Here is a 27,710-nt window from a genome sequence, read left to right as displayed (position 1 = left end):
TGGAACCCCCTGCAGCATACAATGCTTAGTGTATGCACAGCGGGCATCTCCCAGCTCATCCTACAGCAGCAGGAACAGTGGATACAACGTATCGCAGCGGCGTCAGCAGCCGGCATACCTGTGCACACAGAACATCGCGCACAGTGTTCAGCTGGCTGCAATGTTTTTCTTCATACAATCTTTACGCATAAAGATTATTATTATTGGGGGGTGTCTTACTTTCGGGGGTGCCTTATATTAGGCAATTCAACAAAACCTCTGCTAGGTCTTACTTTCGGGGGATGACTTATTTTCAGGGACACGGTATTTTCTAAATGTCCTTTACCCCTTCCACTGCTTACCCGTCATGTCATGTGCAGAGAAAGAGGTCTTATATATGCCAACATGGTAGCCGCTAACTGTTACAATGTAGGAACCATACTAGAAGAGTGAATACAGAGGTCACAAAGCCTTTACAATGTGGGTAAGTATAGTAATAGCTGATTATTCATTTTCATCTTTCCTTTATGTAGTTTATTGTATAAGAAGAAATAATAATTGACCTGAATTGTGAATACAATTATAAGTATTAATTGACTCTGCAAATAAAATTATAACTGGAGGTGCATCAATACTTGTATAATTGTGGAACAGGAAATGATTGGGAAAGTCTCTTCATGGACCTTGCCAGGTCAGAGATCTCATTCCACTTGACAGACTTCAGAGACTGCTGCATAGAATGATGAGACTGAACAGTTGCCAGGCTTTTGTCCAGTTCTTCGATTTTAAAAGAAATGTGCAGCAGTTCATCCTCCTTTTTAGTGATCTTAAAATAAGGAAAAAAAAAATCATTAGAATATATAAAATCAAACTGGATTCTGTAAGAGTATGTTCATACATAATTTTGGATCACATTTTGAGGCAGTCTTCTGCCTCAAAAATCTGCTCCAATATCGTCCCTTTGGAATCCATGGCAGAAATCTGAGGCTGACTTTTAGGTTTTCTGGTGTGAGTGTCATTGCATATTAGCCTTATACAATAGAGCAAGTCATAGTGAGGCCATGCACTGCAGCTTTAGTAAAGATTCTGTTATAGTAGCTGCGGAGAGAACGGGCATAACACCTATTTTTTCAGCAGGCTATTTATTTATACAAAAAAAAAAAAAAGGAGCTCATCACTGAGGGAGACAGATCAGGAGTGTTCTTTACAGCAGATTTTGAGGTAGAAACTTTCCCTAAAATCTGCTTCAAAATCCTCTTGTCAACATGTCCTAATATGTGACAAACAACCTTGTAAACATTCTCTTTATTGCCTACATTCTAAAAATCACAAACCCCCCCAAACCTTTAGGGTTTCATCCATTTGGAGTCTAATCTAATGAGTTCATTATCGTCAGAGCAGAAAAGAACTGGTTAACTGGACATTGTCTCCAGCTTTTGTAAGTGTACACATGATCTGATCAGAGACCATGATTATTCATGGATGTATGCAGTGGAGAGAATAAGGCAAGAGTAAACTTTATTAAGTTTAAAGCGTTATTCCTACCTCAATGATTCTATCTATACTGCTAGCTTATGTAATGTAAATTCAAGAGTTTTCCTAAATACATTGCTTTAGCTAGATGGATGTTGCTTTGTGTGCCTGCTATGCGAGATTATTCCTCCATTGTTCACACAGCATTTCCTTGGTCCAAGTCCTATATTTGATAACACAGGGGTGGGAGGATGAGGCGTTGCTCTCTGGGGGGGTAGGGGTCTGAGTTCTGTCACTGCTCTAGGTCAGCTAATTTCAGTTTGCTTATAAAGGCTTGAATAGTGTCAGTTATCTCTATATGTAAACACAAAGATAATACGGAGTTTACTGCAAGTCCATTCTCTAATTTAAGTGTTCTCCACTCCTGTGTAATGAAATACATATGTGCGTATTATTTGATCTGCATTTATATTTGATTTATAGTAATTATAACAAATAATTTCTCATGGTAAAGGCAATGTCTATATCTAGCGAGGTCCGTCAAAGTGTTCTGTCCAGCTTGTTAAATAATACAGGAAGTGAGAACAAGAGACAGCAGGCAAACTGGTGAGTGAGGAAAATGGGAAAATCCCTTTAAGATTTAATTTACAGTACACACTCGAGTATAAGCCGACTTTTTCAGCACATTTTTCATGCTGAGAAAGCTCCCTCGGCTTACACTTGAGTCGAGGTCCACGGAGCACAGAAAACTGGAAGGATCTGCATAAATTAAATAAAGGAGGGGCCACACGGTGGCTCAGTGGTTAGCACTGCAGCCTTGCAGCGCTGGAGTCCTGGTGTTCAAATCCCACCAAGGGCAAAAAAACATCTGCAAGGAGTTCGTATGTTCTCCCCGTGTTTGCATGGATTTCCATCCCATATTCCAAAGACATACTGATAGGGAAAAATGTACATTGTGAGCTCTATGTGGGGCTCACAATCTACAAAAAATAAAAAAAATAATAAATAAATAAATTAAATAAAAGGGAAAGTCCTTTAGTGCTACTGCTCTGTGATTGGCTCATTAGCATATGAATAAAAATGGACTTATTCAGAAGCCTCAGGCAATCTATATACAGTCCTATGAAAAAGTTTGGGCACCCCTATTAATCTTAATCATTTTTAGTTCTAAATATTTTGGTGTTTGCAGCAGCCATTTCAGTTTGATATATCTAATAACTGATGGACACAGTAATATTTCAGGAGTGAAATGAGGTTTATTGTACTAACAGAAAATGTGCAACATGCATTAAACCAAAATTTGACCTGTGCAAAAGTATGGGCACCCTTATCATTTTATTGATTTGAATACTCCTAACTACTTTTTACTGACTTACTGAAGCACAAAATTGGTTTTGTAACCTCAGTGAGCTTTGAACTTCATAGCCAGATGTATCCAATCATAAGAAAAGGTATTTAAGGTGGCCAATTGCAAGTTGTTCTCCTATTTGAATCTCCTCTGAAGAGTGGCATCATGGGCTACTTAAAACAACTCTCAAATGATCTGAAAACAAAGATTGTTCAACATAGTTGTTCAGGGGAAGGATACAAAAAGTTGTCTCAGAGATTTAACCTGTCAGTTTCCACTGTGAGGAACATAGTAAGGAAATGGAAGACCACAGGGACAGTTCTTGTTAAGCCCAGAAGTGGCAGGCCAAGAAAAATATCAGAAAGGCAGAGAAGAAGAATGGTGAGAACAGTCAAGGACAATCCACAGACCACCTCCAAAGAGCTGCAGTATCATCTTGCTGCAGATGGTGTCACTGTGCATCGGTCAACTATACAGCGCACTTTGCACAAATAGAAGCTGTATGGGAGAGTGATGAGAAAGAAGCCGTTTCTGCACGTACGCCACAAATAGAGTTGCCTGAGGTATGAAAAAGCACATTTGGACAAGGCAGCTTCATTTTGGAAACAAAAATTGAGTTGTTTGGTTATAAAAAAGGCGTTATGCATGGCGTCCAAAAAGAAACAGCATTCCAAGAAAAACACATGCTACCCACTGTAAAATTTGGTGGAGGTTCCATCATGCTTTGGGGCTGTGTGGCCAATGCCGGCATCGGGAATCTTGTTAAAGTTGAGGGTCGCATGGATTCCACTCAGTATCAGCAGATTCTTGAGAATAATGTTCAAGAATCAGTGACGAAGTTGAAGTTACGCCGGGGATGGATATTTCAGCAAGACAATGATCCAAAACACCGCTCCAAATCCTCAGGCATTCATGCAGAGGAACAATTACAATGTTCTGGAATGGCCATCCCAGTCCCCAGACCTGAATATCATTGAACATCTGTGGAATGATTTGAAGCGGGCTGTCCATGCTCGGCGACCATCTAACTTAACTGAACTTGAATTGTTTGTCCAAAATACCTTTATCCAGGATCCAGGAACTGATTAAAAGCTACAGGAAGCGACTAAAGGCTGTTATCTTTGCAAAAGGAGGATGTACTAAATATTAATGTCACTTTTCTGTTGAGGTGCCCATACTTTTGCACCGGTCAAATTTTGGTTTAATGCATATTGCGCATTTTCTGTTAGTACAATAAACCTCATTTCAATCCTGAAATATTACTGTGTCCATCAGTTATTAGATATATCAAACTGAAATGGCTGTTGCAAATACCAAAATATTTAGAACTAAAAATGATTAAGATTAATAGGGGTGCCCAAACTTTTTCATAGGACTGTACTAAAGGTAGGTGTGGAATAGCACTTCTAAAGGCTATGCACGTATATGATTAGTTAAAAATGACTTTTCCCAATGATAGAGCCCCTTTAATAGCAGTTAACCCCATCATGTCTCTCATATCCCCTGTGTGCCCCATATAAGGGTTACTAATATGTGAGACACATGGGGGTACTCATAAAGGACCTTAATTCTGAAGATACCTAGTTATTACCCTCCATATGTCCCACATATTAGTAACTCTTATGTGAGGCACACAGGGGGTTAATGTGAGGAACATGATGGGGTTAACTGCTATTAATATGAGGCACATGGAGTTGCTAAGCTGCAAAGTACATGACCAGACTTTTTATCTGCAATGGTGGATCCCCCCCTCAAGTCAATTAGTTTTTCCCAGTTTTTTTATGGTAAAATTAGGGGCCTCGGCTTAGGGTCAACTTATACTCGAGTATAAACGGTATTTTTTTCATATTCACAATTGTAATGGTCAAAACATTGAATGCACTTCTTGATCATTCTTATGAAATAAGGAACGGAAATTCTCCAGTGCTTTATGAATCCTTAGTGTCCTATAGACTAGAGTGTATAAAGCGTTACAAGTCATAGCTGTCAACTAGGTCAAATAGTCTCTGACACCAATACATAGCTCAATAAATTCATAAATCAGACTCAAAACCAAGGCCTGAAACAATCTCCTCCACAAGCGATGCTCCATGAAAAACACCTAGGGTAGGAAAAACAGCGGATAACACAATCTCTAATTAGTGTCAATTTTATAACTTGGCAGAGAATCTGTTCTCTCCAATAACTTTGTCAAATGCATACAGTGTAGGTGACAATGCTGTAACTGATAAACCCTACGCACATAAAGTGACTTGAGAACAAAATGTTTCTCTTATATTTAATATGTGGATTGAAATGAACGACAAAACTAATCCACTAAACATGAAAATGCATTACCGGAATTTTTAACTGAGCTCCAACAAAAGGCACATCTAATTTCCATGGATATCAATTTACTCAGCCACCCCCTTCCACTTAATTTTTCACCACCTCTACTATGACTACACTATGGCAAGGACACTTCCTTCAGTGATGCTCCCTATTGCTATGCTAAAGTGCCTTGTACTACATAAGCAAGCTGTTGCAGAACCTCCTTGATGACATACATTGATAGTCTCACATTAAATAACACTTTCTATGACTAGAAAACTGAAAGATATGTACCTGATGGTGTATAATAAGGGATGACATGTTGATTTGATGGAAATTCTGCATCAAACGTGCCATTGTAACTGCATCTAAATGAAGCTGCTCCAGGACACTGCAGGTTCAGATACAGTTATTTGGTTCTGTGAGAAGGAGGGTTGAAGCCTGGTGAGAATAGTTAATACTCTATAGTGTTGGGCCTGCCAATATGAATACGCCACCTATGTTAACGTCTAAATCTTATGAGTTCACTGTTATATTTGTTGTACCCCCAAAGCTATGTATGTTATGCTACTGTAATGTTCAAATGTCCTGTAGCCTTCTGAAGAATACTGATGTGAGAAAACACATTAATTTACGGTATACTGGATCTTTCGGTCAAGTCTGGATCACATTTGAAAGAATGCTCTAAGCAGAATCTTGAAAAGTCCTAACATTATATAAAAAGGTTCCTAAGTACATCTTAGTCATAGATAAGACTTGGTGAATGCTACTCTTCTCTACACTGTTTGACTGCCTGAGACTATTGAGACTGGACCAAGCCCTGTAAGCTGTGCCTGTGCTGAGACAATAAACAAGGTTTCGATGCAAATTACACCAGAATTCTGGCGCGTTTTTCTTAATAAATATCCTCCACTGTGACTGGAATAGATAGCAAAGGAGAGCGCTAGAATAATGCAATCCCGGGGACATGGCCGACTATCTAGATTGTAAGCCCTCGCGGGCAGGGCCCTCTACCCCACTGTGCCAGTCGGTCACTGTTAGGGAGCGTTCACACTACCGTCGGTGTCCGACATGTAGTGTCCGCTCCTAGTGTCCGCTCAAAATCTGTCACGGACACTAGGAGCGGACACTAGATGTGTCCGTGACACCTGTCATTCACTTTAATGGGCATCGGGTGCGTTCTTTTGCACTCCGTGCCCGTCCTTCACTGTCCGCTTGTAAAGATGTCCGACTTCTCAAGCGGACAGAAGAACCCTGCATGCAGGGTTTTTCTGTCCGCTTGAGAAGTCAGACATCTTCTCTTGCGGACAGGAAAGGACGGGCACGGAGTGCAAAAGAACGCACCCGATGCCCATTAAAGTGAATTACAGGTGTCACGGACACATCTAGTGTCCGCTCCTAGTGTCCGTGACAGATTTTGAGCGGACACTAGGAGCGGACACTACATGTCGGACACCGACGGTAGTGTGAACGCCCCCTTAGTATGATATCTACCTGTATATTTTGTGTATTGTATGTAAACCCCCAAATGTAAAGCACCATGGAATTAATGGTGCTATATAAATAAACAATAATAAACAATAATAATAATCAAGATACTCAATATGAAAAAAAACTTTCTGGCTCTGAATAGGTAAGAAAAGCAAACAGTTGTGTTTAGAACTAAAGACCTAACATATTTATTACATGGAGGATTCGGGAACACTGGAAGGTTTTCATTTCTGGCTGAATTAACATTTTAATATTCCAATCTTCTTGGAAAGGCAGTTCTGTACCAGCTGGATAGCGTCTTTCCATAGTCTCAGAACCTCATAATCATATATATCCTAGCCTTCAGTCTGATGCTATGCTGATATTTCAGTCCTTGTATTACTTATCTTCATACTTTATTGTAGTGAGTACATTATTCATGATACATAGCCAATACTGAAAAATGTAAGATATATCCCTATCATATAACAGATGGGCTGTGATGGTGTGCTGGCATACTAGTTCCATCAGGAAACAATAGAATCAGTTCCCCAAAAAATAAATATACAATGATGTCTGACTATACAGTAGTATCTCCACGGACATTACTGCAGACTGTCAGCGGAAGCTGCAGACAATAATCTACAGAAAGTTTTATCAATTGTCCTTCAATGTTCTGTAAACATATGGAAAGCAGAAGCATAAATACGAACAAATGTCAAAACTGACTGACTGAATCACAAGGTTAGGATAAAAAAGGATAAGAAATATAGCAGACCACAAGGACACAAGTCACCAGAGACTGGGAAAGGAAGCCAAGAACATAGTAAATAGCAGACCATACCTAAGGAGTGAGCAGCATGTCTCCTGGCAAGCAATCATTACCTGAAGCCACTCACCTAGATCAGCTGATCTGTGGGTTTCCTGGGTGTTAGACCCTAACGCTGGGTTCACACCTGCATTCAATGTGTCCGTACTATGGTTTCCGTCTTCTGCATGGCAGAAGACGGAAACCATAGACCGGGTCCGGCCGTGCGCGGCGGTGAGCGTTTTAGGCTCTCCGCCGCGAAACCGGATTTTTTTATCCGGACACAGAGTACTGCATGTCCGACTCTGTGTCCGGATTATAAAACCCGGTTTCGCGGCGGAGAACGCAAAACGCTCACTGCCGCGCACGGCCGGACAGCTTTCTCACCCATTCAAATGAATGGGTGAGAAAGTCTCCTGCAGGCTTCCGTCTCCTGCATCTGTTTTATGCAGGAAACGGAAACCTGCAATAAGGACCCTACAACGCAGATGTGAACGAGCCCTTACTGATCTAATATTGATGGATAACACCTTGAATATAAGATGGTAGTTTGCCCTGTGTTCACACTGTAGACCTGTCCAGGTCCAAGAGAGGTATGTCTGTTTAGTGTAGGTTCCCATCTAAATGAGGTTGCCTTGTCGTGGCAGGTGGGCTTCCATACTATTTGATCAAATTTGTATAACTAAGTACCTCTATATTATATTATATAGCATGTTAGGTGTTTTTACGCTAGTATTGCCCTGTAGGGTTTTCACATGCCCTTGTGCTGTGTGTGGAGTGCCCTGCAATTTTTTATGTTTGTTCAAATGATAATGATGATATTTAAAGAGGGCCTTTCACCACCTCCTCCAATTCAAGTTCTTAGCATCTGTTAATAGGTGCCGCTTCACTGATTCCAGCACACTTAGAATTACTTTTCTGTATCTGAATCAGTGGAGCAGCAGCTATTAAATGATGTGAAGAACTGGACTTGTTGGCGGTGGTGAAAGGTGGGGGTTAAGGGGGTTATCTGGTTTCTAAAATTGATGGCCTATTTTTAGGATAGGCTATCCATATTACATCCGTGGGGGTCCAACAGTTCTGCTCTCATTAATATGGTTCTTGAGAATGTTTACATACCGCTAACACTGAAGTCTATGGAATAGGTCTGCAGTACTTATATTTGCTGCTAAATTTTATAAGGCAAGTGAGTATTGCGGCTAGGCCATCAATGTTAGAAGCCTGATAACCCCTATAAGTGCATTCACCCAAAATGTTTCTCTTCTTGCCAACAAAGCTCTGATTTTTCAACCTTTGTACAGGGTGCAGAAAACGATGGCTCACTTGAGATTTACTTTTCCCTTCTTCCCAATGAACATAATACAAGAATAAATAATTCTACTACTTTAGAGAATCAGCTAGTTATTTCCCTCCAACTAAGTCTACTAGCAAAACATACTCACACGGGGCCACACGGTGGCTCAGTGGTTAGCACTGCAGTCTTGCAGCGCTGGAGTCCTAGTGTTCAAATCCCACCAAGAGCAAAAAAACATCTGCAAGGAGTTTGTATGTTCTCCCCGTGTTCGCATGGATTTCCATCCTATATTCCAAAAAAAGACATACTGATAGGGAAAAATGTACATTGTGAGCTCTATGGGGGGCTCACAATCTACATTTAAAAAAAAAAAAAGATACCCACACCAGTTTAACTGGAAATGGCCAACCATGGCGGTTTGTAAAATCATAAACCAATGTACAAATGCTTTTATTGGCCAAACAATATAAACTGGGTTTATGTTCCAAAGACTGGTTAAAACTGTAATACAACTTAGAGAACATTCACACCAGCGTCGGTCTCCGACACCTAGTGTCCAATGCTAATGTCCGCGCAAAATCTTGTGCGGACATTAGCATCGGACACTAGCTGTGTCCATTACATTTTGCATTGATTTAATGGGACATCACGTGCGTTCTTTTACATTCCATGTCTGTCCGTTCACAAAATTCCATAATTCATTCCATAAGTGTCCGTTCACAAAAATGTCCGATTTTTCAAGCGTACAGCAAAAACCTACATGTAGGATTTAGCTGTCTGCTTGAAAAATCGGACATCTTTGTGAATGGACACTTAAGGACAGACACGGACAGTAAAAGAACGCCTATGATGTACCATTAAATCAATGCAAAATGTAACGGACACAGTTAGTGTCCGCTGCTAATGTCCGTGCAAGATTTTGTGCGGACATTAGCATCGGACACCGACGCTAGTGTGAATGCCCCCTTACATTTTTTGGTATATCAGTCTTGATCTCCTAAGTGGAGATGTTCCTAATTTATTAAAGGGAACCTTTTGCCACCACCGCCATCTTCAGCTCCTTTCATTCTTTAGTAGGCATGGCTCTGCTGATTCCAGCGTAGTTATAACACTTCTCTATCCCCCACCATTCCCCAAGCAATCAGTGCTGTTATTTTGATGCCTGATATGGTAACTAGACTATCATATCTCAAGTGTGTGTGGTCTGACAGAAGCCGGAGAGGGGCGCAAGTCTAAGCTCTGACACTGTCTGGTTCTGATTGGACAGAGGCAATAACGCCCCATGCCTGCTCCTGACTGGCTCCACCCACTTGCCATTAATCATCATTTCAGACACAAAAAATAACAGCACTGACGGCTTGGGAAATGGGAGGGCAAGAGAAAAAAAATCCAATTGGGCCAGAATGCAAAAAGCTGTAATTGATGGAGGTGGTGAAAGGTAGTCTTAGTTACATAAATTCCTCCAGTTTGCGTACTCCATGTCTATATATACAGCTTACATTTCATAGCACAATGTGACTCATCAATGATGGGTAATCTAGCAGCGTCTATCTACTCTACATTATTAGAAAATCACAGACTTCAGTACATTGACGTCACAGCTAAACCGACTGCAAAGTTAAAAGATGTCATTCATGAAAAAGAATCAAAAAGTTCTGCTTTCCTTTAATTAGATTGCTGAAATGTTGACAACTTGCTACACAGAGATACATAAAATTACAGAGATGAAGACTCTTTCATTATACAGTTACCAGCAAATCACTTCACAACAAATAGCGCATGGATTGCGATTTAATTATTATTTTTTTTATACAAATAAAGTCATTTTGCCATCTAGTGGAAATATATTTAATTGCAAAATAGCAGATACTAATTTTTTTTTTTTTTTTAAATCTTGCATAGATACCAGAGAAGCTATGTATATAAACTTTTATAACCATTTTTTGTATCGCAATGCCTCTCTAATAAATTATGAAGCAACTTTTCAAATGGCCTTAAATTCCTGCCATTTTTTTCCTTCAGCTTTTTTGCAGATCTATGTGTCTCCATGGTTACAGACTACCTTAAATGCCTCCGTAGCCTGCTGAAACATTCATAATCCCTTCCATTTGTGCCCTACTTCATCCTAAAATACATTTGGTAGATTAGCAAGAAGTAGGGAAGAGACGTAACACAGTAAATCTGCAGTTGTAGTGTTCTACCACGGAAGCACATAGGTCTGCAAGAACGGTAGACACTAAAGTACCACGTGTGGGCTTATTTCAGAGGCCCCAAGCAAAATAATATCTGAAAACACCCCTAATCAAAATCTGTAGCCCCCCTCCCCTCAAACTTCACCAGAACTGCCCACCATTTTGCAGGTTAAATAATCCGTTTATTGGTCCCGACACAGTATATATAGGTCCCACTTCATTCGCGCCCACAGCATATTTCCTGCATTACTGGCCCTCACACAGTACATTACCTTCATTTATGGTCCCCACACGGAATATTGCTTATTTTTATGTCCCCCACACAGTATAATGCTCTCTTTTCTGGCCCCCCACATGGTACAATGCCCCCTTTTATGGCTTCCACACAATACATTGTCTGTCCTTTTATGGTCCTTACATTAGGCCATTACTAGTGGATTAATCTAACAGGTGACACCAATATTTATAAAACCATCCCAGTTCCTCTGCAGGACCACCACGCACTACATCTGGATAATGAACAATGGACATAGTGAATGGTGGCCCAAGGAGGCTGAACGGAGCAGGCCTGAAAAGGAGCTGGAATGGGCAATTAAAGTAGAATCCAATACTTTTAGAATAATCCAATAGGTAACACAACCCACTGCTGAGGGCACCGCTGATCTCCAGGCCACACACAATTGTGTGGTTTGCTTTATAGCCAAACCCACCCCTATAAATTACTTTGTTTTGTTTTTTTTTAACAAGACTATTTCCAAAGCTGACTAAAATCATTACCGAGGTTATCAGTATTATATTCATTCTTATTTAACAGTGAATCATATTCATTAAGCACACTCTAAATGAGGTCTAAAGCTGAAACAAGATACTACGCTCATTCCAAATAGAACCACACCATGAATAGGAGTATGAGAAGTTCTGTCTGTTCCATCACTCATATGCATGTAGACATTTACTGACCAGCCCTAGCTCACCTGTTGGATCCATGTACAGAGATCCCCTGTAATAATACCATACAATGTTATAAGTGACTAATACAGTGGCATGAAGGGAAGTTCATTACCTGGGTTTGCAAGGAAGATATATGGTCAACCAGCAATGTCTTGTCTCTCTTCAATTCTGTGTTGATTTGCTCTTCCTTGACTAACATGGCTTGTAGCTCAGCAATCTGGCTTCTTAACGTAGTGGATCTTAAATCTTGAAGATCATTCCTATTAAGCATCAAGTCACTCTAGCAAAACAGAATACTGCACATTAATAGCAACCTGCACTGTATACTACATACATACCACCCTTAAAGGGATTCTATCATTGGGAAAACTCATTTTTAACTAAGCATATATTTGCATAGCCTTTAGAAAGGCTATTCCACACATACCTTTTGTTTGTTAATCCTCTCAGCCATTTTTGAACGAGCACTGGAAGCTCAGTGAGCGTATTGCGGAAAGACCCCCCTTTCTCAAACCACTTGTACACTTGATAAAAGGGGACTTGCAGGGAAACCCGTGGTGTTATTTGTTCACTAATAAAAGAACCTGTTTACAGGCAAGTGTGGACATTTTTGTACTTTTTAACTTCATCCTCGGGACCATTATTTTCAAGCACTGCCTCTTGGCCATGGAGTTCACCAGGGCGTCACAGGTCATCACTGGAATCCTCTTCCACTCCTCCAAGATGACTTCACAGAGCTGGTGGATGTTAGAGTCCTTATGTTCCTCCTTCTCTTTGAGGATGCTCAATAGGGTTTAAGTCATGATCAAGATAGTGGTAGTCTTGAAGGTGTGTTTGTAGTTGTTGTTATGTTGGAATACTGTGCTGTGGCACAGTTTCCGAGGGAAGGGGATCATGCTCTCCTTCAATAGGTCACAGTACATGTTGGCACTCATGGCTCCCTCAATGAACTGCAGCTCCCCACAGCCAGAAGCACTCATACAGCCCCAAACCATGATACACCCACCACCATATTTGACTGTAGGCAAGGCACACTTGTTTTTGCACTCCTCACCTGGTTTCCTGCTATACACAATTGACACCATCTGAACCAAATAAGTTTATCTTGGTCTGTCAGACCACAATCTAGAATAGACAATGGTACTGCATACTCTAAACAAAAATGGTAGGTGGTGGAGCAGGAAAAAAGAGGGTTCTCCAACCCCAACAGGAGAGCAAAAATAATTCTGCCGCACACACAATATATCGAAGTGAAAGGCTTTAATTTGTGATAGCAATGCAGTTTCAGTAATCAATGCCCTTAGTTTGCTTGCTTTCATCATTTTTAGAAAAAGATTCCATCTAGTATGACAGCCATGCAGACCAATTTGATGCAGTGTGCAGCATTGTATGGTCTAAGCATTGACAGGCTGTCCCCCCACCCCTTTAACCTCTGCAGCAATACTGGCAGCACTCATACTTCTATTTTGCAAAAACAACCTCCTGATATAATGCTGAGCATGGCCACCCAACTTCTTTTGTCAACCATGATAAAACCTTTTCAGAGTTGAAACAGTCTTATTAAACCACTATAATGTCTTGGCCACCGTGCTACAACTCAGTTTTAGGGTTTCGGTTATCTTCTTATAACATAAGTCATCTTTATGTAGAGGAAAAAAAAAATTCAGATCCTCAGAGATTTCTTTGCTATGAGATGCCATGTTGAACTTCCAGTGGCCAATATGAGAGAGAGTGTGAGAGCGATAACACCAAATTTAAGATAGTTGCCCCCCATTTAAACCTGAGACCTTGTAACATTATTGAGTCACATGACACCAGGGGGGGAAATTGGCTAGTTGGGCACAATTTCTCCATCTTCACTTAGGGATGTACTCACTTTTGTTGCCAGGAGACATTAATGGATGCGTGTTGAGTGATTTTCAGGTCACAACAAATGTATATTGTTCTATAAACTGCATACTGACTATTTTACATTGTATCAAAGTGTCATATCTTCAGTGTTGTCCCATGAAAATATATAATTAATTAATTACAAAAATGTGAGGGGTGTAATCACTTTTGTAAGATGTTGTATATAATAATGCTTAGCGCAACTATACAACTTCTGACACAAATATATAGGAAACTATAGCAACAGTGTTGTCTCAGGAGACCTAAAAAAAGCACTGCATTGCATTTCAGGAAAATGTATGCAAATATGTTTTTCTTGATGTAAAAAGAAAAAACTGCTCTCTACCGCCACCCATTGGAAAGTAGCTTCCTGTAAGTCAATGCCTGGATTTCATGAAGCCATCTGTTATGACTTGGTATATAAGCATATCAGAAACGCTCTTCCAAAAATGAAAAGATGCCCATCCACAGAACACTGTTTTAGAGTTTTTGGAGAGGTACACCCCCCAAATCAATAGCCTCTCATCTAGCGAACCAGTACCCTGCCCTTCAGTGACAAGGAGCAAAAGGTACAATTTTCCATCAAACAACTTATTAGCATACTAGAGGGGCATACATGGCTAACAAGTCTCTCTAAGCTGATATAGTGGTTTTTTCAATGTTACAAAGTACCCCCTCTTGACCCACTGCATTGTGTTTAGTAACGAGAAATCTTTCCTAGAAATCAGATACTGAAGTTTTATCCCTTATTAACATCTGCTGCGATAGTACAGTGGATGTTGGGTCAATAAACATGGTGCCTGCTCAGGACCTGAGAAGGCATCACGGCAGCCAGATCTCTGCTATTTTACACATCAGAGACCCAGTGGCAATGCCTGAGATTAGAGAATATGTGATTACAGACATTTAACCTTTTAGATATCTTTGTGACCAAGGTATGAAATATTGGATGAGATTGTTGCTCTCCAGTGTCATCAGGAATGGCAATCCAATACTGTAACAGCCAGGAGCTCCCAAGCCTATCACTAGCATAGTTCTGCTCTTTGCAGGCAGAGGCAGTGTATTATAGGATTGCAGTATATTGTATGTGTGATCAACCACCTTAGGGGATGTAAATATAGATATGTAAAAGTCAAAATAGATTAGGAAGGTTTATGGGGTGTTTTCCTTACAGTTAAATGAACTTGCAGGTTTTAAGAGATCTAGCCATTAAAAGTGCTTTGCATATCTCCCAACAGGCAAATATTTGGAAGGATGACCCACTGTCTGTAAAAGAACTATTGTAATAGTAGACACATACAATATCATTATTATGTTACTCTTACCTGTTTGATCAAATCTTTAAAATGCTCCTTCTCCTTCTCAAGAAATGCTTGTTGCAGTTGTATCTGCTTGGTAAGTTGATCTTCTTTGTCCTTAACACTTAGAAGTTGAGCGAAACTAGAGGAACTATGGGTATAGCTGTCCTTCTTAAGTGCTTTCTCCTGAAATAATCAAGATTAATCTTTTAATTTACCAATACAAATTATACTCAATAGAGGATGCGTCTGATTTATGAGAAGACGTCCACCTCCTCATAAATCAGGTATTTTCTCTGCTGGACTGTGAACCTGCACTGAAATCTATACAAGCTCATAGCCTGGATTCCAGGCATCATTTACGCCAGTTTGGTAAATGTGGAAGTAGGCGATGCTCTCTCCCATCACATCCTTGCCATACCCTATTTTGAGAAAGTGTTGAGGAAGGTGTAAAAATGTCGCTTGCAAAATTTTTTGTCTTGACTGGCATTTAAAACATTGCAAACCCTAGACTTGTGAATTTTATAGGCCACAAAAGTTTTGCACAAGATTAATAAATCTCCCCCAGTAATTCACAGTCAGTACTGGATTTCCATCTCTGGAGACACAGACACAGATGTCCCGTATCCTTTGCTGTGGTCGCTAACTGGCCTTTGCTGGCAGTGGAGACTTCCACTGGGATTGGACCTCATTGACACCAGAGCACCGGGGACAAGTGAGTATTTCTTTTTCTGTTTCACCTCCCCCAGCCCGATTTAAAAAAAAAAAAAAAAAAAAAATATATATATATATATATATATATATATATATATATATATATATACATATACACACTCACCGGCCACTTTATTAGGTACACCTGTCCAACTGCTCGTTAACACTTAATTTCTAATCAGCCAATCACATGGCGGCAACTCAGTGCATTTAGGCATGTAGACATGGTCAAGACAATCTCCTGCAGTTCAAACCGAGCATCAGTATGGGGAAGAAAGGTGATTTGAGTGCCTTTGAACGTGGCATGGTTGTTGGTGCCAGAAGGGCTGGTCTGAGTATTTCAGAAACGGCTGATCTACTGGGATTTTCACGCACAACCATCTCTAGGGTTTACAGAGAATGGTCCGAAAAAGAAAAAACATCCAGTGAGCGGCAGTTCTGTGGGCGGAAATGCGTTGTTGATGTCAGAGGTCAGAGGAGAATGGCCAGACTGGTTCGAGCTGATAGAAAGGCAACAGTGACTCAAATAGCCACCCGTTACAACCAAGGTAGCCAGAAGAGCATCTCTGAACGCACAGTACGTCGAACTTTGAGGCAGATGGGTTACAGCAGCAGAAGACCACACCGGGTGCCACTCCTTTCAGCTAAGAACAGGAAACTGAGGCTACAATTTGCACAAGCTCATCGAAATTGGACAATTGAAGATTGGAAAAACGTTGCCTGGTCTGATGAGTCTCGATTTCTGCTGCGACATTCGGATGGTAGGGTCAGAATTTGGCGTCAACAACATGAAAGCATGGATCCATCCTGCCTTGTATCAACGGTTCAGGCTGGTGGTGGTGGTGTCATGGTGTGGGGAATATTTTCTTGGCACTCTTTGGGCCCCTTGGTACCAATTGAGCATCGTTGCAACGCCAAAGCCTACCTGGTATTGTTGCTGACCATGTCCATCCCTTTATGACCACAATGTACCCAACATCTGATGGCTACTTTCAGCAGGATAATGCGCCATGTCATAAAGCTGGAATCATCTCAGACTGGTTTCTTGAACATGACAATGAGTTCACTGTACTCCAACGGCCTCCACAGTCACCAGATCTCAATCCAATAGAGCATCTTTGGGATGTGGTGGAACGGGAGATTCGCATCATGGATGTGCAGCCGACAAATCTGCGGCAACTGTGTGATGCCATCATGTCAATATGGACCAAAATCTCTGAGGAATGCTTCCAGCACCTTGTTGAATCTATGCCACGAAGAATTGAGGCAGTTCTGAAGGCAAAAGGGGGTCCAACCCGTTACTAGCTTGGTGTACCTAATAAAGTGGCCGGTGAGTGTGTATGTATATATGTATATATATATATATATATATATATATATATATATATATATATGTCACACATGGTTTTAAAAAGTCTGCCTACTCCTACTTACAAAATAAAGCAGCTTTATGTGTCCATTTCTAGACAATGAGAGAAATATTCTCCATATTGTATGTAATATATGTAATGCCATGTCATTGGAGACCCCCTATTACTATGTCAGTGGACAAATTAGATAATTACCTCATTTATAATAGATGAGTAACATGTAGCTATGGTCAACAGTGTATCTTAGCAAGTTTAAGTTACATCCACAATCATAATGGGGTCTGTTGTTATCCGGGTGTCATTTTAAGGGCCAAAATAAGGCAGAATGCTTTTTAAAGCAGATGTAAATGTAATGTAGCCAAAGGATGGTAATTGGCAACAGTTTAATGATAAATTGGTAAGTTTATTAATCCATCTCCTTCAATGCCTACTACAAAATGTATGCTTTCTATATATTGTGCATATTACTAGGAAAAAACCAGATATGTACATATCAGCATAAAGTCTATTATATAAGGGTTGCATTAACCAGAAATCAATTAAATAAAAAAAAAAGTGCAATTAAATTTATGTGAAAATTTAGTTCATGTACACGATTTAGACCCACAGGTATTAAACCATATGAAATCCTAAAATCTTGTAATTCCACATTTAACAGAGAGCAGAAGAACGATAAGCAAGCCATGAGTCAGCCAATGTTACATCAAAATATTTCATATTCTAAACCTGCATCTGTTGCTTGGCAACTTGTGAGGTCAGTGTGAGTGGGTGTCAAGAAAGAGCGAAAACCAGGAACACCTATGTGCCTCTGCCCCTCCTAAATAATTATGTGCCAGAGCAATGGGGGCAGGAGAAGGACGGCTTGCCATTGGAATGTCCCTGAGCTACATGAAATAAATACTGATGACATAATAGATATTCCTATTTTAGGTAAGGACTTAAGTGTGGCTCATATTGACCTCCATAAGGAGCTGCGTGAAAATTGGCAAATATATTTGCTTGTATGTGTAGGTGGTAGCTGGTAGCTTTACCAGTTTCCGCATGAAACCTGTCATTGCTACTTGTTTTGACAGATTTGAGCAGTGAATTGAAAAGTTTAGGAGACAGGAGAATAGTCTGATAATGCAAGAAAGAAGCTTTTTTCCTTTGAAACTTTACAAAAAAGTTTTTTATATTCTCTTGTGCAATTGGTTTATGAAAACATTTAAACATCAGTAAATAGAACTAATGACAAAATAGTAAAGTTTGCCACATAAAACCCTTACTTTACTTAGGTGGAGTAAGTAGAGTAGAAAATACTCAAGGTTTCTTTACCAAGTTGCTCATAAAAGTTGTGTTTTAGTCAATATTCTTATCTGGATGTCACTTTTTTTAAGAGAGCAATTTGGCTAAACATTTTATGTCTTAGAAAACCTTTCATATTTTCTTTTTATTTAGGAGCAAGTAACACATTAAAATTGGTGCCACCCAGGGTACCAGCTGCTGTTGCTTTCACTTAAAGGGGTTATCCAGGGAGACTTACCTACTCCTAGGTTCTCTTTAGGTTGAACCCCGGGTTTTCAGGCTGGTTCCAACCCTGGGTCACATGTACTCAATGACTAACCAGCCCCTAAGTTATTGTAATAAGAAAGCCAACCCCCATAGATCAGGTAAATACATGCAAACATAGGGAAGGAGGCAGACTGACTCGGTTGTTGGTTCCAATCATGGTTAAAACCAGCCCAGAACCCTAAGGTTTGATCCAAATAGAACCCTGGAGGAAGAAACAGTCCCTGAATAACCCATTTAAGTAAGTGGAAGTACTAACTGATTACACTGGATTCACACTAGCACCCGGACTCAAATCTCAGGTTTCCGTTTTCTTCATGCAGAAGACTGAAACCTGTCATGCTGAGTCTGGCTGTGAGCGCCGGTGAGCGTTTTATGCTCTCCGCGGCAAAACTGTTTTTTTTTTTAAACTGGACACAGAGTACTGCATGTCCGACTCTGTGTCCGGTTTAATAAAAACAGTTTCACCGCGGAGAGCATAAAACGCTCACCGGCGCTCACGGCCGGACACTTTTCAAACCCATTCAAATGACTGGGTATGAAAGAGTCCAGCAGGTTTCCGTCTCCTGCCCTGTTTTGTGCAGCAGACGGAAACCTGCAGAACGGACTCCCGAGCACAGATGTGAACGAGCCCTTAACTGCTTTGCCTGCTACTAGTATTACTGGCCACATAGTAACCTGTAAAAACCACAAGGCTAGAAATATCTTAAAGCGGGTAATCACTTAGCAGTTTAACGTAGTCCAGAGCAGTTGGAATATTTTCTCTATCTCTCACAGTTCCTAAGCAAAAATTGCAGTTAATTTTGGTGACGGATGTGCTATTTAAGCTCTGTAAGCTCCAAATAGAGGCAACCAGTCTCAGAACACAGAATCACATGACTTGCCTGCTCTAGCCTGATCGTACAGCCTAAATAGCTTACCAGACCACAGAACTAACAGCATTGATTGCCCAGAAACAGTGGGGGCAGGGGGTGTAATTAGGAAAGATTGGGCCCCATTGCAAATTTTTGAGTTTGTCTCCCTTCTTGGCCTTCACACGCAAAATACTCCCTTTGCTGGCCCCCACATAGTATAATGCCCCATTTAAACACAGTATAATGTCCCACAGTGTCATCTTCACCAAGTATAATGTCCCATAATGGCCTCCATACAATACAGTTGAGGACACTCTGGACCAACATATATTGTATGGAGGCCATTATGGGCCCCTTCACTAGGTATAAATGTCCCACAGTGGCCCCTTCACACATTATAAAGTTCAATACCGACCTCGAAACAGTATATTGTCTTACAATAGCCCCTCCTGCATTCAGCTCATCCACCTGAGTAGTGGGGGTTGATCCTGTGTCAGTTGATCCTCACACTGTCCAGGGGGACAAGCTGAATGTGCAGGATGAGCGTGTTTAGTGATGATGTAGAGCATGTTTAGTGATGATGCAGCAGTGCTCAGTAACAGAGGTAACTCCCCCTGTGCTCCAAGATTCTCATTTCAATAAAGAATAAAATTGCTTTTTCTCTGCTTCCCTGGGGCTCTGAAACATAAGAAAGGTTTCCTTTTTACTCTGCTAACAGCATCTATAGCACTATGGGAGCAGTTTAAAGTAGATGGGCAGCAATGATACGACTCCCTTTAAAGGGTGTCTATCAACAGAATCCAACAGATCAATCCAGTCCTAAATACAGATAGGTTAGGATCACCCAAATCAAGTGTTGTGAATTGGTGCCTCTACTACTAATATATCACATTTTTATCAACATGCAAATTATCTGTTTGGAGTAATGACGAGGATGCCGCTTACTTCTTTGGAACAATGCAACATCGTCATTGCTCAAAAAAACTCATTTGCATATGAACAAAAACAGTTGTATCTTGGGAACAGAGGCGCTGATTTACAAGGGGAAATCACCGTACAATTCAGGTCACCTTAACCTATCTATTTGCGGGGTTAAGGCTTCCAGTGACAGACTCCCTTTAAGATATGACTACATTTCTAGAAAAATCATTCTTACTATATCCAGCTGTTTGGTAAGTTCCAGTAGTTGAGTTTGCAATTCATTGCTCTCATTTGTCAGCTCTGCGCAGTCTCTCATCATTTTTTGTCTCAAGACTCGGTCCTGTTCAGAGAGCAGATCTTTCTCTCGAATTTGCTGATGGAGGAAACTTATTTCATTCCTGCAAAACCACATTTTGTAAGTGATTACATATACTCCTATTCTACGTATATCTAATTTGATTTCACACAAACATTTTCATTTACATGCAGACATACTGTAATGCCACTTTTGAAACACATGGGGCTGTTGAATATCTACTGATTATAGGAATGGTAATTAGATCAAACAATGACCCTATAAAAATGATCCTATCAGGAAAGGAAATGCTGTCACAACAGCATATACACATATCCCTTTAAACATCTCTCCTAGTAGATCTCCTTTAAAAGCACTGAGCTTATATGTCAACAAGGGGAATTCATTATGGTTACTATACAAAATTTTGTGCAAGTCCTTTTTAGCACTTTTTACTATTCAGATGCCCCCATGCCATGCCAAATTTACAATCATTTGTGCGAGAAACTGAAAATTATAGCTCAGGAAAACTTGTCTAAAGAAAAATGCTATTTATTCAGTAGACGGCATGTTATAGAGCAGAACTAGCTGAGCAAATTGATATATGGGTTTGTGGGCAAAATTTCAGTAAAGATTGTCATTTATCCATTAAAATCTTTCCTTATTTGTCAGTGATTGACAGGCTCCCGTCCATAACTGTGCATAAAAATTTAGGCTTGGCAAAAAGGCCAAGCATATATATGAATTTTTATTAGTAGACGTTAACCAATCCAGACCACCTGTAGACTACATACGTCTGGGAGGTCCACCGTTACCTATATGTCCTTGCAGTGTTAGGGGGCGTTCACACTACCGTCAGTGTCCGACAGGTAGTATCCGCTCCTAGTGTCCATTCAAAATCTCACACGGACATTAGGAGCGGACACTAGCTGTGTCCGTGACACTTGTCATTCATTTAAATGGCGATCGGGTGCGTTCTTTTGCACTCCGTGCCTGTCCTTCACTGTCTGCTTGTAAAGATGTCCGACTTTTCAATCGGACAGAAAAAAACTACATGTCGGGTTTTTCTGTCCGCTTGAAAAGTCGGACATCTTTACAAGCGGACAGTGAAGGACAGGCATGGAGTGCAAAAGAACGCACCCGATCGCCATTTAAATGAATGACAAGTGTCACGGACACAGCTAGTGTCCGATCCTAATGTCCTTGTGAGATTTTGAACGGACACTAGGAGCGGACACTACCTGTCGGACAATGAAGGTAGTGTGAATGCCCCCTTAAGCAGCAGCACGATATCAAGCAGCTGCAGAATTGGGAAGCCAGCTATTACTATCGCTGGAGATCCTATAGTATCAACTGGCTCCCAACTGCTGTGAACACTGCACTCAATGAACGCTATGAATTCAGCTATATGGCAGCTGCCATAGTGCTGCTCTCCTCTGACCTGGTGGTCATGTGATAGTACTATTAAAATGCCCCCCAAAGGTCTATTATAATCTTATGTTGGCACAATGTAAAACTAAAAAAAACAAAACAAAATTAAAATACCATGACCACATCACCCATTCTGACCTCGCACATGACAAAACAAAAAAACATCAAATATGTGAAAAACAGACACATTTTCCCAGATATAAAAGAAACAACATGCAAAAATAAAAATAACATAAAAATAAAGCCCTGTGAGACACCAAAAAAAAAACTCAAACAAAAAATAATTCTCCATCCCGCTTGTTCGAAAAAAAAAAGTAAAATGTGCCTGGTCCTGAACCAGTACAGAAGGGATTGAAGAGAACTTTTCACCACCTCCAACAACAAAAGCTCTTTTTATCATTTAATAGGTGGCGCTCTGCCGATTCCAGAGCAGTTGTAATTTTTTCCTTAGCCCTCACCTTTCCAGAGTAATTATTGCTGTTAGTTTTTGTGTCTGATATGCTGACTAATCTCTCTAAAGTCAAGTGGGTGGTGTCAGGCTGGAGGAGGCAATTGAGCTTGACTCACGATTTCAATCAGAGGTGCTCCGAGCCGCATCTCTTGCCTGTCTGAGGAGCTGATGGAGGTGATGAAAGGTCCTCTTTAACAAGCAAATAATTTCCTCAATTCCAGCGATGGAAGACATGAGCCAATGCTTTGCTATAGCTGTACAGACTAGAAACAAGTTTTCACTACTGCCAGTTTTTCGATTTCCTCCCCAGGTATTGTCCTAACACATTCCATCTTCCATAGGTGATTGAATTTCAAAAACTTTATGTACGAGGTCTGCTACTTCTACTCAAAGGCCCTGTGACTATCAACAGGACCAAAACATGTGCAATATATCCACTGCATCCTGTGTGCATCTGGGGCATTTATCATCGGTCCTCAACCCCAACCTTTTCAAGACTCTTGGGGTCTCAGACTATATGAAGAAAAAATAAAAGCTGTGAGCATTGCAGAGGCACACTAGTAGACAGCACCTCAGTAATCCCAAAGCTTCTTCCCATATTTATCCATCCAAAGTTTCTATGATAGGTACCCACTTGGACTTGGTAGGCCGCAAAAAGCTCCCAAAGTGTTCTGTAAGCATTTTTATTTTAATGTCTCTCATATCCCCAGGAATTTGTCATGGTCAGATTTATCTTCCTCTCTTGTGACTTCTGATGCTTTTTTTGTCCCCACGGTTGGAACCCTTCTACTTGAAGAAGTTCCCATAGATGCAGATTGTGCAAGGAGTTGCTTGCATCCTCACCATACCTTACTCCTCCCCCAGGAATGAGGTGGACACTAGAGCCTAAAGAGAACTTCTCCTCACACCCCTGAAAGTGGTGGAATTGCAATGCCAGGTAAGAGACCCAGGTGTGTGGAAGTGCCAGCTCCCACTATGTTTATGTAGTTGCAGTTTATCTAGCTTGATCCTGGAAGATTTTCACTGCCACACAAAGTTGCAAAAAAGGACATGTATCTTCTTAAACAAGTATTTTGGTAGCCATATAGGGGCCTTGTGTAGTTTTTAAGGCATACGTGTCATGTTCTTTAAATTGGTCTGACCCAGGACAGAGAAGCAGCTGTCTGAGTCACATAAAGGTGTTGGCAGTTCTCCCTCTTCAAAACGACTCTGCACCATAGCAAGTTTTCACAATAGTAGCACCTCTCCATATCATTTATATAGGTCCACTGGTAGTCTGTTCACCCAGGGGGCCTCATATTTTTCTTATTAAAGAGGTTCCTATCCTCATATTGAATGTTCATACTGTTAACCTATTCACAGGATGTGATGTGATCATTTGTTCTAGAAGCCTCAGGGTGCCAAAAGCTACTAGTGAACAAGTGGACTATGCAGTCGCGCTCCTACTCAAGTAATAGGCCTAGGTCTGAAGGTAGATACGAAACACCATATTGAGATTACAATTGCTGTTTTTGGAGCGGTGAAGCTGGGTTAGGTGCTACATAATTCTGCGTCAGTCTCCTGATACTAGCTAGTCATTACATATTCTTCCCATGTGGCTTATACAGAGCAGTTATCTAGCCATCGCTGCTACAGACTATCCTCATATCCCAAGATACAATGTAGCTGTTGAATGTTTTAGAACAGATGTGGGTACCTTAAATCATGTGTGAGCTGGTTCTGAGTCACTGCTGTGTGTTTGATCAGTTTTTCCTCCATTTCATGCCTGTCTGCATTCACTTTCAGCAGCTCCATTCTCTTCTGTGACAGCTGGTTTTCCATATCTTTCTTTTGCTCCATTCTTTGCTTTACCTGTTCAAAATAGGAGAAATGACAGGCATGACAAAAGCATACAGATTATTGTCGAATGCTGTGCATTGCTTCATGTGGAATAAAATACAAAGCCATGAGCATACAGAATACAGTGCATGATTCAGCTTCTACTCTGTGCATGTACAGGTCAGAAGACTGCCGGTATTATGGTTTTCAAAGATACATTTAGTTGTTCATCCAACAATGGGATTATTATGGGATTAATGCTATCCCTGCATTTTAGACATAAATGGCATATCCATAGTGAACTGCATCTTCAGTATTTACCCCATTCCACGCTCTGCCTCAGGAGGTGGCCACTGGATCCAGGCAGAAAAGGAATGAAGAAATAAAGAAAATGTCCAACCATGCCTGCTCGGCTAACTCCCACAGACATAAATGGAGAGCTGAAGAGTTCATTTATAGATGCAGCAGTCATTTTGTATATATACCATAGTTTTCTAAAATGGGAACATCCTTTAAAGGACACAAGTGGTTACAATATAATTTAGCAAACATTACATGTCCATAATACTGATAAGCATCAACCTAGATTGACACTTATAGGGAACCTCTCAGGGCTATTTAGGACACTAAACTAAACAGGTCCTTATGGGCCACTGGTTTAGTGTTGCAAATAGCCTACTCCTAACCCTGCTGGTGCCCACAATTTTTTAAATTAATTAAAAAAACAACAACCCACCTTTGTACTCATCTGGCTTCTGTACTGGTGCCTGTGCAGTTTTTACTGAAGCTAGAGGACTACATCAAACAACTAAGCTAAGGTATATGTTCTTTACTTCAGCAAACAACTATATAGGCACCAGAAGCGCCAGAGCTGAGTCCGATGAGGTTTCATAACATCCACTGACAGTGTTAGGAGTAGGCTATTTAGGAGAATTAGCCCAACAGTCCATAAGGACCTGTGTGTAGTTTAATGTCCCAAATAGACCTATCTGCTTCCATTAATACAAATCATTTCCATAAACTTGGGAAAGGTTTGAAAAATAGACAGAATATCTACCCAAAAAATTATATTTACTGGTGTTTTTTTTATTTAGGGAAATTATTTTGACTGCTTAATACCACACACATTTGGGACGTGTTTTCCACAAATAGCATGTGGCCTTTTGTTTTTAGGAGTTTTAAAACAGAACCATATCCAATAGTAAAGGAGAGCAAGAATGACAGCAAAATCACAGCAGTTCAGTGCTACCCCACCTAGATATACTGTAGGGATTTATATCAGTTCAGGGGATAATCATACACATTAGGGAGAGTGTGTGCCTACATAGGCGTACGGAGACTTACAAGTCATTCCTGCTCCGCTAGGGATTCTGGGTAAAGAAAATGCAAATCTATTCTCCAGGATGTAATTAGGAGAACAGTGCCTCTGTATGCCGCCCTCTAGAGGGCAGCCCCCTTAACATCATGCAGAGTGAGAGACTATAGACCATGGTCAGGGGATAATCATACACATTAGGGAGAGTGTGTGCCTACATAGGCATACAGAGACTTACAAGTCATTCCTGCTCCGCTAGGGATTCTGGGTAAAAAATATGCAAATCTATTCTCCAGGATGTAATTAGGAGAACAGTGTCTTTGTATGCTGCCCTCTCTATAGTCTCTCACTCTGCCAAATTAGTATCCCTGCGCTATGCTGAGGAGGTCCAAAAGACCGAAACAGCGCTGTCCATAGCTGGGAATCTGTTCCTTTTGGAATAGAAATACTAATTTGGCAATAAACCCCGCATCATGTCAGTAGGCTTATTAACTGAGTCATGCATGATGTTAAGGGGGCTGCCCTCTAGAGGGCAGCATACAGAGGCACTGTTTTCCTAATTACATCCTGGAGAATAGATTTGCATATTTTTTACCTCTTATCAGTTGGCAGAGTTAGTCTTTTGCTGTATTAGGCTTCTATACATGTGGATGATCTACATGTGCTCCATATTTGCAGCTACTTCTAGGTAAGACACATACCTGTGTCTGAAGTGCATTTATTCTCTCGTCTATGTTGACTACATTGACCAGCTCACGTTCTAACTCTTGCTTGTTGAGAAGTATCTCCATCTCCTTCTGAGACATCCGTCTGTCAGTGAGCTCCTTCCCTTTCTTCAATTGAACTATGTCCTCAATCAGATGCTGCTTTTCTTTAGTATGGAAATATTAAATAATTAAATAGGAAAAACTAGGTTATTTATGATCTCTCTCATTTGGAACAGTAAGAAAACATTGGGCTAGATTTACTATTGTAGTCCAGGTCTGGGAAGAGATCCTTCAGGAGACCATCCACAACCTCATCAGGAGCATGCCCAGGCATTGTATAGAGGTCATACAGGCTCGTGGAGGTCACACACACTACTGAGCATCATTTTGACATGTTTTAAGGACATTACATCAAAGTTGGATCAGCCTGTAGTGTGTTTTTCCACTTTGATTTTGGGAGGGGACTCCAAATCCAGACCTCCATTGGTTAATAAATTTGATTTCCATTGATGATTTTTGTGTGATTTTGTTGTCATCACATTCAACTTTGTACAGAACGAAGTATTCAATGAGAATATTTCATTCATTAAGATCTAGGATGTGTCATTTGAGTGTTCCCTTTATTTTTTTGAGCAGAGTATTTATACCCATTTTTTTTTTTTTTTTTTGTAGATTTTCAGGTTTACAGCATGTGCTATCCACTGTGAATATGAAATGGATTTTCAATGTGGATTTTACTCATTGCAATACACTTCCTGGTGCTACTCACAGCTACATATTGCACCATAACCAACAAAAAAATGTAAATCTAACACGTGAAGATTTCATTGCAGATTTTTTATGTATTTTTAGGCCAGTTCCACAATGTAATCTGTAAGTTTTATCATTTCACACATATTTGTAGAATGTTATATGTCATATGGAAAAATAAAGTCTATAACAGAACACTTAAAGGGGTTGTCCACTGAACAAAAAAGAATTGGAAATGCTCCTATGGGGAAATCTCATATCCATTTACATCACATTTTGGTACTAAGGCCTGCTTTATTCGCCATTTCTTGGGATAGTAACAAGGCAAAGCTTGCTGAGATTACATTAGATTAGGTTGTTTTCTTGAAAGCCTGGGCTTCTTTCACTTTGAGTTTTTGGAGATATTTCTATCTTACCCATATGCACTTTTATTATTCTCTTTTGTGAGTGGACAACCTCTTTATGTACAGAATAAGACCTTCAGCATCTCTGATCTGTCCTCTGAGAGATTCTTGATCTCGCT

The 27,710-nt window shown here is 40.4% G+C and overlaps 1 protein-coding gene across 1 annotated transcript; it reads right to left on the bottom strand.

Annotated features, from left to right (window-relative positions):
• Positions 1–507: 507 nt before the first annotated feature.
• On the bottom strand, positions 508–26,609 carry LOC142197585 (uncharacterized). The gene is made up of 7 exons (XM_075267986.1): positions 26,432–26,609; positions 24,294–24,448; positions 20,656–20,818; positions 15,041–15,199; positions 11,938–12,105; positions 578–805; positions 508–542 (listed from the first exon to the last, which is right to left on the bottom strand). The coding sequence occupies exons 1-6, from the start codon at positions 26,534–26,536 to the stop codon at positions 608–610; spliced, it is 948 nt and encodes a 315-aa protein (XP_075124087.1). The 5' UTR covers positions 26,537–26,609; the 3' UTR covers positions 508–542; positions 578–607.
• Positions 26,610–27,710: the final 1,101 nt, after the last annotated feature.

The sequence above is a fragment of the Leptodactylus fuscus genome, chromosome 3 (assembly GCF_031893055.1).
Source record: "Leptodactylus fuscus isolate aLepFus1 chromosome 3, aLepFus1.hap2, whole genome shotgun sequence".
Taxonomy (NCBI): Eukaryota; Metazoa; Chordata; class Amphibia; order Anura; family Leptodactylidae; genus Leptodactylus; species Leptodactylus fuscus.
Note: the sequence above shows the minus strand (reverse complement) of the source record. Positions and strands in the feature narration are given on the sequence as shown.

What these genes read in the sequence shown, in the direction of transcription:
- LOC142197585 (XM_075267986.1), bottom strand. Translation starts at nt 26,536, where the DNA reads ATGTCTCAGAAGGAGATGGAGATACTTCTCAACAAGCAAGAGTTAGAA. An exon ending in CAGCTCACACATGATTTAAG is followed by an intron (nt 20,819 to 24,293) that starts GTACCCACATCT and finishes GTGGTTTTGCAG; the next exon opens with GAATGAAATAAGTTTCCTCC. An exon ending in TTACCAAACAGCTGGATATA is followed by an intron (nt 15,200 to 20,655) that starts GTAAGAATGATT and finishes TGATTATTTCAG; the next exon opens with GAGAAAGCACTTAAGAAGGA.